Source organism: Emys orbicularis, chromosome 6 (assembly GCF_028017835.1).
Source record: "Emys orbicularis isolate rEmyOrb1 chromosome 6, rEmyOrb1.hap1, whole genome shotgun sequence".
In the NCBI taxonomy this organism is placed as follows: domain Eukaryota; kingdom Metazoa; phylum Chordata; order Testudines; family Emydidae; genus Emys; species Emys orbicularis.
Genome location: NC_088688.1, coordinates 93,995,329 through 94,011,105, shown reverse-complemented (window position 1 = coordinate 94,011,105; position 15,777 = coordinate 93,995,329). Strand labels below are relative to the sequence as shown.

Below are 15,777 nucleotides of genomic sequence, written 5' to 3'. Positions count from 1 at the left end.
GTGCAACATAGGAGGAGAGAGGAGTATGTGATCCATTTCTGGTTATTTATAATCGTAATTCAGAACAAACAAGGAGATTCCTTTTGATAACAATATTCTATGACAGGAGATATGGTGACTCTGTTCCGAATAAACTGATACCTTGTATCTGTCAAATCCACTTTATCTCCATATGCGTAGGTTTGTATTTCTATTAAGAGACATACTTTCTTAATCCTTCTATTATTAAAAAGCCACCAATTTAGGGGGAGGAGGACAGAACAGACAAATTTGCTGTTTGTGGTAATCAAGTGTTTGATTCAGTAATAAGCAAAATTGTATTAAAAGCATTTGGTAGAACACATACACAGATCTGTTTTTTATAGATAAATGTAAGTTTTTGGCAATTTAGCCTGATTTTGTTGTTGCTGCTGTTGTTGTTGTTTTCTTCTTGGTAATCTTTCAATGAGAGTAGTTGGCTGTGACCTTTCAGGCAACAGACTGTAAAGGGGGGCTGATTAAAGCAATGACATGTCAGTATATGTTGATTTGTCTACCTTGTATCACCAGATCTTGGGTGTGCTCTAGGGATAAGGAGGCCAATGCGACTTCAGTTACTGCAAATGTGACGATGGTAGCGGGGATAAATTCACCTTAGAGTAGTTTTATTTATTTATTTATTTAAATTAAATATTTAAAAATAAAAACTTGTGTTTGGAGGGGCAATTCTAAATATTTTCCGTTTAGTTCTGTGGATTGCAGGCAGTGGTGATATGGTGGAATTTTCACTCACCACTCAGCATGTTAGTTGTTTGAATATTGTTTTTATCCTATTTTAATCTAGAATCAGAAAATATTGGCAGGGTCCTGAATTAAATATTGCAAGATGCTAAGATTATGCTTAGTTGATATTTCTTCAGCCTACATATGTTGCAAATAGAATTGCATTGTGTACGTTTTAAAATAGTGTTTGTTTTTTTACATTTGATTTAACAATACACACTAAAGTGTGGCTCCTGCGAAGGCTTGCACACCGGCTTAGTCTTATGTACTATGAGTAGTCCCAGTGAAGTCACAGTATGTCCAATTAAGCATGTGTGTAAGACTTTGCAGATCGAGACCTAATAACCTAACTCTATGGGTGTGATGAAAGTGATAACTTCTATTGACCTTAGTAGGTGGTAAGGGCTGTCAGCACCTCCCAATACTGGGCCTTGAGTGTAGTGTAGTATAGACATAGATGTAGAATTAGATAAGATCTACTCTCTGTGTAGAAAGGGATGTGCCTATAATTCTGGTACAGTTTTGTGACAAGCAGAAAGAAAGGGAGAAATCATTCTAAAAGTAGTTTGCCTACAGGAGGCATAGGGATATTTGTTTTAACTGATAAGAATTTAAGTTGTTACAAAATAGCATTACTTCAAAGGGAACAGAGATTCTTGGAGAAACCACAATAAGATCTGAAAACCTTTCAGTCCATTTATCATCATCTGCAATATTAATTGGAAAGAAGGTAAATAATAAATAAGGAACAAAAAGTTTAATCTATTTAAAGACAATTTTAATATATCAAACACTAAAACAGCTGAGACCTAGTGGATCTTGTCAGTTTGATTGGCTTTTTTGTATGAATAGAGTGTATGTTATGAATCTTCAGTATGTTTTGAAGAAGGGTATATATATGATCTACTCAATGAACGGGAAAAGAAGAGATGTTTCAAATATGATGGAATTAAAATGGGAAAATTCGTTTTCTAAGTGTTTTGCAGTTTTACCTTGGTTCACTTACATCACAGCAAGAAGGTTGCAGTTGACAGAAGAGAAGAGATGTCAATAACTTTTTCTCGTTAGGATTTCTTTTGTTGTAGAGCAGTGTCCAATGAAAACTGTTGATAAAAACCTGAATGAAGTCTGGCTGATGTTATGACCAAGAAAAATGATACTTTCCTATTTTTCTGTCCCCTCTCCTGTTTTTCTGTTGTCTCCTCTGTAGGATGATGATGAGGAATCCAGTAGACAAGAAGTAGATGAGAAAATACTCCTGGATCCTAACAGTGAAGACGTTTCTGAGAAGGATGCTAAGCAGATCATTGAGTGAGTGTACTTTAGGATGCCTTCTCTGGGGGTAGGAGGTGGATTTCTCCACCCTATCTTTAACTTTAGCTGTGTTACCTAATAAATTAATGGAGATGTCCTATCTCCTAGAACTGGAAGGGACCTTGAAAGGTCATTGAGTCCAGCCCCCTGCCTTCACTAGCAGGACCAAGTACTGATTTTGCCCCAGATCCCTAAGTGGCCCCCTCAAGGATTGAACTCACAACCCTGGGTTTAGCAGGCCAATGATCAAACCACTGAGCTATCCCTCCCCCCCTATTTTTATTAAGAGCATTTGAATAAGAAGTGATGGTTCAGAGCACTGAACAAATTGGTATAGTGTGAATAACATCATAACTCTGCTTTACCTATCTTCTAGGACAGCCAAACAAGATGTGGATGATGAATACAGTATGCAATATAGTGCTAGAGGATCTCAGTCCTACTATACAGTCGCTCATGCAATCGCTGAGAGGGTGGAGAAACAGTCTGCTCTTCTTATTAATGGATCACTAAAACATTATCAGGTAAGAAACCTAGTTGGAGTTTCCTTCTCAAATTGTAAAATTCAGTTTATGGCCAGCTATAATCCTGCAGTTAACCCTTGCTTTATACATGACTTTTGCACTGTTGCATAATGATGGCCAGGTATTTGTATAATATGCTTTTATTGAGTAAAGCATGTTATAATATAATATTTAAAAGTTTATGCACATTAGGAAGGTATGTAGGAATAAATGCTTTCATCTCTGAGTGGATCAGATTTGTGTTGCATTGAATCACAAGATATCCATTTGGGTAGAAAACAATTGTCTGGAAAAGAAGATTGTATTCTGCCTTCCGAATGGAAATGTCACACATGACACCTGTATAATAATATCAGCTCTCAGTGTACCTGTAATTATCATCTTCATTGGAGAACAGTAGTGATCCAGTTTGGGTTTTTGCTTATTGTTTTAGTGAAGTACTTTTTATAAAATGCCACCCTAATATTTCAGTGCACTAACCGGTTGAATCCAGAAACCTCTTTATTCTGGATGCTGTTGGCTTGGCTATGGAGAGAATTGTGCTCTGAGGATAGGACTTGGGGGTGGGAACCTTTGCGTAGTCTGTGGCCACTGACTCCCTGTGGCCTCTGAAAAGTCATTTGTGGCTTGATTTTTTTGAGGCACTGAGCATCTGTAGTTCCCTAGCAGATTACTGAGAGCTGCAGGTGCTCAGCATTGTTTTCAATCTGATCACTTGGCTCTTTCTCAGTTTCCTTGCCTGAAAAATAGAGACTATTACTTTCTTATCTAAACAGCAAGGATGATGTGAAGATATATATATATTTTTTAAAGTGTTCATAGAACACTAGAAGGAAGGGCAACCTTAATTCTTACACATCCTAACTTTTCAGTGATCGACTTTGCAAAAATTCTTTTTTTGTAGTTTTTTTAAAATGCAAACTAAAAACTCAGAAATTCCAGCATGTCAGATTGGGGCCTAGATCCATAGCACAGACCTCTACTGATTGAGTTAATGCTGTCACTGGCAGCTGTAGCAAGTAGGGTGTTATTCTCTCTGTGGACCAGCACAAGTGGGGACTGAGGCACACTTTGCCAGTGAGTTTCAGAGCTATTTGCTGACAATAGAGGAATGGTGAGACTCGGGAATCCTGGGTTCAATCCCAGGTTCTTGAGGGGAGTCTGCCTTAGTGGATATAGAACCTTCTGCCCCAGTCCTTCTCCCTCCTCTTTTCCTCCATATGCTCCTCTCTGTCTCTCTCCCTGAACCACTCTGCTCCTATTTCCCTCCGCCCCTGCCCTCTCTGTATTCCAGTCAGGCTACTTCCTCTTTCTTCATGCTGCCTGTGGGCAATGGAGAACACAAGAGTGACTCTTCCTGTTCTTCGTTCTGCTGCCACAGCAGCCACCTGCAGCTAGGCAAAGAAATTACAAAGTCCTGCTCAGCCTTTGCAGCTCTTGGGCTCAGTAAAGACTGAGAATGTAGCAATTAAACTCCACTAAGTCTCTACTGGGCATGTGTGAACTATGACTTTCCCCCCCAGAGACTTATAAGTTGGCCAAATTTTAATGAATTCTCATGGGGACAACAAAAGTCACATCCCTACACCAGGGTGACAGTCACCTCCCCATAACCAAATTTCAAGTCCTTGCTCCACCAAATTTCGAGTTCCCTCTCCAGAGTATGGAGAATGGTAGAGCTTCTCAATGAAGCAGTTGTAAGAATTTTTTATTGTGGACAACACAGTATATTTTTCTGTAATCTCATTCTTGCAAATATTTCAGCCTGAACAGTTCAAATTTGACTAAGTTATAAATGGAATCCTGCGAAACTGTTTATTTTTTATAATTTTTCATTTTATTTTTCGGGAATTTTGTTTGATTTTGTTTTATCCATTTTAGCCATGTGGTGGGGGAGTTAGGTCCTGCCCCTGGGGGAGGAGATCGAGAGGCCCTGTGGGTTGGTATTGCAAAATGAGCCCTCCTCACACACGTCGCAGCAGCAGATCCTGTCCTGCAGGGCTGGGCCTGGCTCCCCACCATAGGCTCCGACTCTGTGGGTGCTCCAGGGCTGGAACACCATGGAAAAAAAACTGGCAGCCAGTTCCCTCCTTACCCGCAGCGCCTCCCACCGCTGGTGGCCCCGCCGATCAACTCGTCCCCCTCCCTCCCAGCGCCTCCCGCCTGCCACGATCAGCTGTTCTGCGGCATGCAGGAAGTGCTGGGGGAAGAGGGAGGAGCTGGGACAGGGCGTGCTCGGGGGAGGGGGTGGAAAGGAGGAGGGGCCTGGGACTGAGCAGGGTTGAGCACCCACAGGGAAAAGGAGGAAGCCAGCGCCTGTGCTCCCCACTACAGGTGTTGTGACCTGGTGCATGTTGCCCACTCAGATTTGGCCCAGCTTCCCCTCTTCCATTGTGATGGAGGAGTGACCGGGACAAACCTTGAATGGTGCTTGACATGTGCTGGGTCACAACACCTGGAGTGGGGAGCCAGGCCTGCCGCACAGGGCAGCAGCTGATGCTGTAGGTGAGTTTTAGAGGCTTTTTTCATCTTATATGCTTTTCTTTATTTTGTGTTATTTCACATTTGCAAAAAACACAGGACTCTAGTTGTAAGCAAATGAAAAACAGAGTCTTGTAATGGAAAGTATTAGGCAACTTCAACTGTAGGCATTGCTACCAACTCTGCCTATAATATAAAAAATCTTCTGCTTGTACAAAATAGAACTCTGAAGCTTGGTCCATATTGGACCTAAATATCAGCAGTGACTTTCATGCAGATATGATGGGATATTACTTATGTGCTGGTGGTTCCCAGTGCATCCACTGTTGAAGGAAACCCAGCACCAAAGCAGTAAGTGAAGTGAAAGCCTTACTTCAGTAATACTAGAATTAATTACCTGTGCAGCTCTCAGATAATTGAAGCGATTATTCTTCATTTCAGATCCAGGGCCTGGAATGGATGGTTTCACTTTATAATAACAATTTGAATGGAATTTTAGCTGATGAAATGGGGCTAGGAAAGACCATACAGACTATTGCACTCATCACGTATCTGATGGAGCACAAAAGACTCAATGGCCCCTATCTCATCATTGTTCCCCTTTCGTAAGTAAAGAAATTCATTCCACTGTTATCTTTCTATGCATTGCAAATTGGCTTATTAGCAGCACTCACTTGTTTTTCACTTAATGGTGAGATGAAGCACGCAGAGGGACTACATTGAGTATGTACTCTCAATCTAGTCTTGATTATTTTGCCACACTGATTGGCTGGCATTGCGAGGATGACCAGATGGATGATAAAAGCACTTAGTTCCATTAGTTTTGCTGTCCACTCAGCAGGCAACTATATGGTATCTCTTATTCAATGTAACTTATTCCTGACGTGATCCACAAAAGAGGAAATGTACCTTTCTTCTCTTTTATATTACATGCTGCAGTTTTCCCTGTTCAATTTTTAAAGTGCTACTTTCAGCCTATTATTAGATCTTTAAAAGGCACCCCACCAAATATTAGGTAATTGTGCTTTAACAACACTGGATTTTCTTGTAAGTATAGTATAAGTAACTGTCTGATGTGGAGTTGCTTATTGTCCCTAACCATTGATCTCCAACCTCTGCCCAGTGTATTCTTATTTGTCTTATTTTGTTCCCTTTATTTATTGTGATTTTTCTGAATGTGCTCTACTCTGGTCTCTGCAGGAATTGGTTTTTGGTTTCTTGAAACAGATTGTTTTAAAGAGACATTATCGAGTACTGTAAAACTTCTGTAGTGTTTTTTTGTCCCTAAGTGATACATATCTTACAACTGGCTGTGGAGTGGCTTTGGCATTCTAATTAGAAGGTGGCTAAGAAAGTTACCAGTTATTTGGGGCTTGGTGGTGTCTGTAGGTGTTAGCACAATACAAGTTATATTAATTATTATTATACCTTATGTGGTCTACTTTGAAGTGCCCCACCTTCTGGCTCTGCTGCAGCAACCATTAACTAACTTCCAGAACTGTGTACAATCCTACCGACACTAGTGATGCCGGGCTCAAACATAAAAAGAAATGCATGATTGGGGAGAGAGCCTTGTTATTAAAACAGTGTTTCCAAGGGGAAGGAAGTGGTGCAATTGATTTTCAAGAGTACAACGGAGACTTGAAACTTGATGTTTTTAAAGTACTTGTTGTTGTCTTTTTTTAAGTTTTATAAAGGGGAGGAGCTCCCCTGAGTATTTTACCAGTTCCGTTAGCTTTTCTTTACGACTATTCAGTACAGTTGAAATCACATAGTGCAAAAATGAAGGTACATAAGTGGCTGACTGACACAGCAGTGGTGCTGGGTGCTAATAGCTCATCATCACAAGTTAACAGTACTGGTACCTTTTACCTTGGACTTTGTGGGGCTATATCTGAGAAGTTGCAAGTTTTACGTGTTACAGCTGAGCAGCATGAGATGACAGATATGTCTTTTCTGTGCAGATCCATCTATTCTAGCTTTTTTAGTAGGTGTGTTAACATGAACCTAAAGTTAAGCATGTGCTTAAGTGTTTTGCTGAATCAGGGCCAAAACAGACTTCTAAATAAAACTTAAAGACATTTTCCCCAAATCAATTCTCCCCTACATCTCAAATGAAGATGGCTCATATAGCATATCAAAATCTGCATGTTTTCTTTTTAATATTCAGTCTACATGTTCAAGGCAAAGATGTGGGTGTAAGTAAGAAGTTTGTTGGGGACTCAGCTTTCATTAGAGGTATTATGGTGACAAAGTTATAAATAATACCTTAGTTTTAAACAGATAATTAGGTATTATACTGAATTGTTCATATTCTTAATCTCTTACCTAGGACTTTATCCAACTGGACATATGAATTTGACAAATGGGCTCCTTCTGTGGTGAAAATTTCTTACAAGGTTTGATTTGCTTTCTCTATGTGTACAAAATTGAAAGAGTGAAAAATAGACCCTCCTCTTCCTCATTTCCCAAGCTAATCTGTAAACTCTGTTTGGCTGTAAAGTTTTGTCATGTGCATCATGTACTAAACAGTGACAGTTAATCATCCCAAATAGATTACTATAATAAACCATAATTTTCAAATGGTGAAATGCAGAAGAAAATTGTTAATGATCATATTGCGAAGTTTCTGATGAGAGTAATACAAATGATAAGACACATTTTGTATATTGCTGAATACTTTAATGTTAGGCTACTGTGTTTCCAATTATTCCTATAAAGTCAAGCAGTTACCAAGGAGACTAGATAGACTGACTGCTGCTACTTCCATATAAACAGAGCTTTGCAGTCCAGCAGCTAGTTTCCTGGTATGAGGTTACTGTAATTTTTCTCTTCTCTTCTCCCTCCCATGGTCTTCATTGGGGAAACCATTCTGAAGGGATCTGGAATATGTCAAATACATTGTTTGATTTTGCTTTTTAACTCACTCATACAAACACCTTTTCTCTGCTAACCCGTGATTGTAAGAAATAGCAGAGGACTATATACAATTATTTTCTTCATCCTTTATTTTATTTTCTCTTCTCTTCTCTTTCAGGGGACACCTGCCATGCGTCGTTCACTTGTTCCTCAGCTTCGAAGTGGAAAATTTAATGTTCTTTTAACTACTTACGAATACATAATAAAGGATAAACACATTCTTGCTAAGGTAAAAATTGATTTTTCTCCCTTCTTAACTGCAAACCCTCCTCCATGTCACCAAACTGTGTCTTGCATGAAACTTTTATTATGTTGCCCATAGAAATCATAGAAATGTAGGACTGGAAGGGACCTCGATAGGGCTTCTAGTCCAGTCCCCTGCACTGGAGGCCAGACTAAGTGTTATCTAGACTGTCCCCGACAGGTGTTGTCTAACCTGTTCTTAAAAACCTTCAATGATGGAGATTCCACAACTTCCCTAGATAATTTGTTCCAGTGCTTAATGACATGTACAGTTAGACATTTCCTAATGTCTAACCTAAATCATCCTTGCTGCAATTTAAGCCCATTACTTCTTGTCCCATCCTCAGTGGATAAGCAGAATAATTTATCACTCTCCTCTATATAACAACCTTTTACATACTTGAAGACTGCTATTATGTGTGTGTGTCTCTCTCTCCCCCCGCTGTCCCCCTCAGTCTTCTCTTCTCCAGACTAAACAAACCCAGTTTTTTTCAATCTTTCCTCATAGGTCATGTTTTCTAGACCTTCAATAATTTTTGTTGCTCCCCTGTAGACTTTCTCCAATTTGTCCACCTCTTTCCTGAAGTGTGGTGCCCAGAACTGGACACAGTTCTCCAGTAGAGACTTTATCAGTGCTGAATAGAGTGGGAGAATTACTTTTCGTGTCTTGCTTTCAACATTCCTGCTAATACATCGTAGAACGATGTTCGCTTTGTCCAACAGTATTACATTGTTGACCCATATTTAGTTTGTGACCCACTGTAACCCCCAAATCCTTTTCTGCAGTATGCCTTCTCAGGCAGTCATTTTCCATTTTGTATTTGTGCAATTGATTATTCCTTCCTAAATGTAGTATTTTGCATTTGTCCATATTGAATTTCATCCTATTTAATTTAGACCATTTCTCCAGTGTTGTCAACATCATTTTGAATTCTAATCCTGTCCTCCAAAGTGCTTGCAACCCCTCCCCACTAGGTATTGTCAGCAGACTTTATAAGTGTACTGTCTATGCCATTATTCAAGTCATTTATGAAAATATTGAATAGATCCAGACTCAAACAGATCCCTGCAGGACCCCACTCGATGTGCCCTTCCAGCTCAATTGTGAACCATTGCTAACTACTCGGAGTACTCTTTCCAGCTAGTTGTGCACCCATCTTATAGTAGGTTCATCTAGGCTATGTTTGTCTAGTTTTGTTTATGAGAAGGTTATATGAGATGGTTTCAAAGCCTTACTAAAATCAAAATATGTGACTTCTACCATTTCCCACCACTCACAAGAAGGATGTTAGGTTGGTTTGACATGATTTGTTCTTGACAAATCTGTGTTGAATGTTCCATATTTCCTTCTAGGTGCTTACAAATAGAATGCTTGATTATTTGCTCCATTATCTTTCTGGATACTGAAATTAAAGTGATTGGTCTATAATTCCCTATGTTGTCCTTATTCCTCTTTTTATAGATAAGTACTATATTTTCCCTTTTCCAGTTCTTATGTCTCTCTTCCATTCTTCATGAATTCTCAAAGATAATTCCTAATGGCTCAGAGATCTCTTCAGCCAGTTCCTGAAGTATTCTAGGATGCATTTCATGAGGCCCTGCTGACTTGAAGACTTCTAATTAGTCGAAGTAATTCTTAACTTGTTCTTCTTCTTTGAGTGCTTGTTCACGTCCATTCCACATTAGGTGTGCATGCACTGCGTGCATGAGCATCGGAAACTTTCCCCTTAGCGGTACCTGTTGGGCTGGCGGGGCCCCGCCTGAGCGGCGCCACTGCGCCGTGCATATATACCCCCACTGGCCTGACCCCCTCCAGTTCCTTCTTACTGTCCGTGGCGATGTTGGAACAACCTCTTGCTCTCGTAGGAGAAGCAATCCCTTAGCTTTAGAGTACTTAGCTGCTATCAGTTCGTTAGCATTCTATTGTTGTGGACATTTAATAGATTAGGTGCTTGGAGGCTTCCAGCACCCACTCTGGGCCACGGGGTATGCCGCAGGCCCAGGGGTTTAAGGTTTGCGCCACGTGCCGCAAGTCCATGCCAGTTAGTGACTCCCACGACTCCTGTCTACGTTGCCTACAAAACAGAGAGGTGTAAGATTTGCAAGGCGTTTAAGCCTAGAACAAAGAAAGAGAGAGACTTTCGCTTGAAACAGTTGTTGATGGAGGCAGCGCTGTAGCCATCGGGCCTGGAGCACCCGACGCCGGCTCCAGCCTCCTCAGTGCGGAGTGCCCCGGAGTTGTCAAGAGACCCGGTGTCAGATAAGCACCGCAAGCCGTCGGCCTTGGAGAAAAGTAGGCCACGGCACCGCTCATCCTCCACAGTGCGGCCTAAGACCAAACCAAAAGAAGGGCGCGGAGGTTCCCCACAAAGGAGACCGGTGCCATCTAAGGGCCCAGGCACTGGAAAGAGTGGGATGGACATTGTGCCGGGGCCGGCACCGATGGCACTGGTGCCACAGGTCCCACTGAGTCCAGCCCTAAGTGAACTCAGTGAGGACGATGGGCTCGAGGGAGTAATAGATCAGCCCTCCACGCCTGACACCTTTGAGGCGGTGAAGGACCTCATCGGGTTGTTGGCGGTGAGTCCCCTCCCGATCAGGGAGAAGCCTCCGGCACCTGGGCCCGCGGTGTCGTCGAGGGGAAAGCCGGCAGTGGTGCGCTGTTCGAGGACACCCTCCCGGCATCGCTTCCGGCGTTGGTCCCAGTCAAGCGTCGAGACTGTGGACTCTGTTACCCCTGACGCAGAAGGAAGCCTTGGTACCGGAGACGAGTCAGCGCACGGGGTTAGTGTAAGGAACCCGATGCTCTCCGGCACCCTCCAGAGACCGGCACCAGGAGAAGGCAAGCCAACCATCGCCGAAGGCTTCCAGAAGTCACCGGTTCCGGTCCAGGTCTCAGGAGCACCGATACCGGTCCCGCGAGCAGTGGTACCGGTCCCGTTCCAGATCGGCAAGAAGCCGCTTGTCGGCCTCCCGCCAGCACAGGTCGACGGCACCGCCGTGGCCTTCGTGCTCAGCGTCGCCGGAATCCGGCCGATACAGTTACCCGCACCGGACAGCAGAGAATACCAGGCTGGGTGGCAACCCCAGTGGGGACCGCCGGGACACTGGCCCTTCTGGACCCCTTGGGCCTACCACCAGCCGCAAGGGGCTCCCTCCAGGGCCAGCTACTTGGTGCACCAGTCCCGGTCCCCGCACCGACGCTCCTCCGTGCAGGAAGCTACGGTGTCCAGACCACCTGCACCGTCGCCGAGCGAGAGACTGGAGAAACCGGCAACGAGTCCGGTGCCACCCCAGGGTCAGCTGTCTGGGCCTGAGCTGGAAGCTCCTCCTTCGGGGGAAGGGGGCCAAGGGGACCAGCAAGAGGAAGCGGTGGCAGGCACAGCGGTATCAGGACCGCCACCAATAGACCACAGAGCCCACCAAGAGCTGCTGCGTAAGGTTGCTCATAACTTGGGGTTACAGGCCGAGGAGACGATGGAGCAGGAGAACCCCATGGTGCACATCCTGAGCCCAGAGGGTCCATCCAGAATAGCGCTTCCGCTCATTAAGACCATACAGTCGAACTATAAGACTATATGGCAGACCCCGGCCTCCAGCGCTCCAACAGCCAAAGGTGTGGAACGCAAGTACTTCGCCCCGTCAAAGGGGTATGACTTCTTGTTTTGCCACCCAAGCCCATGTTCCCTAGTAGTCTTGGCAGTAAACGAGAAAGAGCGCCATGGGCAGCAGGCCCCGACCCCTAAGGCCAAGGAAGCGAAGCGCCTGGACCTGTTTGTCAGGGGGCCTCCAGTTGAGGATTGCTAACCAACAGGCCATCCTCAACAGACATAACTGTGGGGAAGTTTAAGGACAGCCTCCTGCAGGGTTCCCAACGGGAGTTTACGGCACTGGTGGACGAAGGCAAGGCCGTAGCGAAGACCTCTCTCCAGGCATCCTTGGATTTGGTGGATGCGGCGGCCAGGACAATCGCGTCTGGCGTGGTCATGCGATGCTCAGCGTGGCTACAGGAGCCAGAACTCGCTCCAGGACCTCCCCTTCGAAGGGTCCGGGCTCTTTTCGGACCAGATAGACGCAAAGCTGCATAGCCTCAAGGACTCGAGGGCTACACTCAAGTCGCTGGGTGTGCACACCCTGGCAACCCAAAGAAAGCCCTTCAAGCCACAGCCGCCTCCTCAGCGTCACTACCAACCTCGTCCTAGGCAGGAGCCCTACCGCAGGCCAAATGGGGATAACCGGAGGCGGCGTAATAATAATAACAATAGCTCCAATAGGCCGGGCCAGAGCCAAGGCCAGCATAAGTCTCAGCCCGGCCCTAAACCAGGCTTTTGAAGGTGTGCTCGAGGACAGCGTACCAGACCAATCACCGGATCCATCCCCTTGTTTCCTGAATCGCCTGTCCCGCTTCTCCTGGGCGTGGTCCAGCATTACGTCGGACCGTTCGCTATTACTTATGGTGCGAGGCAGTTACATGCTGCAGTTCTCCTCCCTGCCTATCCCCCACCCCCCTTCCCCGTCCCTCTTCAGGGACCCTTCTCACGAGCACCTCCTGGAAGAGGAGGTTCGCACGCTCCTAGAGGCGAGGGCGGTAGAGTTGGTACCGAGGGACCTAAGAGAGAAAGGGTTCTATTCCCGCTACTTCCTCATTCCCAAGGCCAAAGGAGGCCTTCGACCCATTCTGGACCTGTGCGGGCTCAACAAGTTCCTGGTCAAGGCCCGGTTCCGCATGGCCTCTCTGGGCACCATCATCCCTTCCCTGGATCCGGGGACTGGTACGCTGCCCTCGACATGAAGGACGCATACTTTCATATCGCCATCCACCCGGCGCATCGCCGATTCCTGCGCTTCACTGTGAACCAAGAACATTACCAGTTCACGGTTCTCCCGTTTGGCCTAGCTGCGGCCCCACGGGTGTTCACAAAATGCATGGCGGTAGTGGCGGCCTTCCTACGAGGTAGAGGGTCCGAGTTTACCCGTACCTCGACGACTGGCTCCTGGCGGTCCGGTCTGAAGAGGAGGTTTGGTCCCACGTGCAAGTGGCCCTGAGACTATTCCGCATGCTGGGGCTCCTGGTCAACGTCCCCAAGTCCACCCTCATTCCAACGCAGAGAGTGGAATTCATAGGGGCGGTTCTAGATGTGGTACAGGCAAAGGCGAGCCTCCCAGTATCACGATTCCTGGCCAGCCAGCAAGCAGTGAACTCCCTGTGCCAGTTTCCTACTACAACCGCCAGATGCTGCCTGACGCTGCTGGGCTACATGGCAGCATGCACGCATGTGGTCAGGCATGCCAGACTGAAACTCAGGATGCTGCAGGCTTGGCTCACCCGTGTATACCGCCCAGGCAGGGACCCCCCTGGACTTGGTAGTGACTGCCCTGGGGGACGTATTAGATTCCCTGCGGTGGTGGCTGTCCCAGACCATGGTTTGCGAAGGCATCCCCTTTGCTGCACAACAGCCAGACCTGACGCTTGTGATGGACGCATCAGACCTCGGATGGGGTGCTCACCTAAGGGACCTCAAGACTCAGGGCTTGTGGTCAGGAGCGGAGCGGTTGCTCCATATCAATGTGAAGGAGCTCAGGGTGGTTCGTTTAGCCTGCCAGACCTTTCATGCCACTTTGAGTGGTCACAGTGTGACAGTTCTGAGGGACAACATGACCGCCATGTTTTACATAAACAAGCAGGGCGGAGCCCGTTCCTCGCCGCTCTGCCACGAGGCTCTCCTCCTCTGGGACTTTTGCATAGCCCACGCCATTCATCTTGAAGCGTCATATCTCCCGGGGGTGCATAACGAAGTGGCGGACCACCTCAGCAGGTCGTACCGCATGCACGAGTGGACGCTCAGAACAGATGTCGTGTATATTTGCTCTTCCGCAAGTGGGGGTTTCCCCAGGTAGACCTGTTTGCCACCAGGGGCAACACCCAGTGCCTGCAGTTCTGCTCGTTCCAGGGCCACAGCCCAGGCTCAATAGCAGATGCGTTCGCGATCCCGTGGGGAGTGGAATTGAAATACACCTTCCCCCCGCTCCCTCTGGTGCACAAGGTCCTGCTCAAGGTGCGCAGGGACGGGGCAGCGGTCATCCTCATCGCCCCGGCCTGGCCTCACCAGCACCCGTTCACCACGCTCCTGGAGCTGTCGGTGGAAGCCCCGATAACCCCGCCCCTACACCGGGACCTCATCACGCAGGATGGAGGGTGGCTCCTCCACCCTGACCTGCAATCACTGCATCTAACGGCGTGGAAGCTCTGTGGCTGAACGCTTTGGAGAGCCAGTGCTCCCTCCCTGTGCAGCAGGTTCTACTTGGTAGTAGGAAGCCCTCTACCAGGGCAACTTACCTGGCCAAGTGGAAGAGGTTCTCGTGCTGGTGTGGGCCTCAACAGGTTCAGCCATGCCAGGCTCCGGTGCCTACCATTCTAGAGTACCTACTGCACCTCAAGCAGCAGGGGCTGGCCCCATCCTCGATCAGGGTGCATCTGGCGGCCATCTCTGCCTTCCACCCAGGGTTTTCAGGGGGCTCGGTGTTTTCCCACCCAATGGCACAGGTCCCGATCCAGGAGATCTGCAGAGCAGCCACCTGGTCGTCGGTGCATACGTTTACGACCCACTATGCGGTCAACCAGCAGGCCCGAGAGGATGCGGCGGTTGGCAGGGCGGTCCTCCGATCAAATGTTCCGTGACTCCTACCCTCCTCCAAAGGTAAGCTTGCGATTCACCTAATGTGGAATGGACATGAATAAGCACTTGAAGAAGAAAAAATGGTTACCTACCTTTTCGTAACTGTTGTTCTTCGAGATGTGTTGTTCACGTCCATTCCACCACCCGCCCTCCTATCCCTCTGTTGGAGTCGCCGGCAAGAAGGAACTGGAGGGGGTCAGGCCAGCGGGGGTATATATGCATGGCGCACTGGCGCCGCTCAGGCGGGGGTCCTGCTGGCCTGATGGGTACCGCAAAGGGAAAAGTTTCCGATGCTCGTGCACGTGGTGTGCGCACACCTAATGTGACATGAACAACACATCTCGAAGAACAACAGTTACGAAAAGGTAGGTAACCGTTTTTTCCCCTGTGTTAGCCTCAGATTCTATCCCATTTAAACTGATGTTCACTATGTTAGTTGTTCAATCACTGCTATCTTTTTTGGTGAAAACTGAAATAAAAAAGGCATCTAACACTTTGGCCATTGCTGCATTTTTTTGATATTGTCTTCTGTCCTCATTTGGTAATTGGACTACGCTGTCCCCGGTCTTCCTCTTGCTTCCCAATGTGGTTGTAAAATGCTTTCTTGTTACCCTTTATATCCCTAGCTAGTTTAATCTTGTTTTGTGCCTTTCCCTTTCTAATTTTGTCCCTACATGCTTGTGTTATTGTTTTGTATTCATCCTTTGTAATTTGACCTAGTTTCCACTTTCTCTACGTCTCTTTTTTGAGTTTTAGGTCTCCTGATTAAGCCAGGGTGGCCTTTTACCATACTACTATCTTTCCTATACATTGGTACCCTTAATAATGTCTCTTTAAAAAATTACCAACTGTCCTGA

At 46.1% G+C, this 15,777-nt stretch overlaps 1 protein-coding gene across 1 annotated transcript in view; it reads left to right on the top strand.

The window, feature by feature from the left end:
• The window catches only part of SMARCA2 (SWI/SNF related, matrix associated, actin dependent regulator of chromatin, subfamily a, member 2), a 181,596-nt gene that overhangs the window by 60,279 nt on the left and 105,540 nt on the right, over nucleotides 1–15,777 (top strand). The window contains exons 15-19 of the mRNA XM_065406865.1: nucleotides 1,973–2,073; nucleotides 2,453–2,600; nucleotides 5,523–5,686; nucleotides 7,414–7,480; nucleotides 8,119–8,229. Of these exons, the coding sequence (XP_065262937.1) occupies nucleotides 1,973–2,073; nucleotides 2,453–2,600; nucleotides 5,523–5,686; nucleotides 7,414–7,480; nucleotides 8,119–8,229 (591 nt within the window). The remainder of the gene's footprint in view (nucleotides 1–1,972; nucleotides 2,074–2,452; nucleotides 2,601–5,522; nucleotides 5,687–7,413; nucleotides 7,481–8,118; nucleotides 8,230–15,777) is intronic.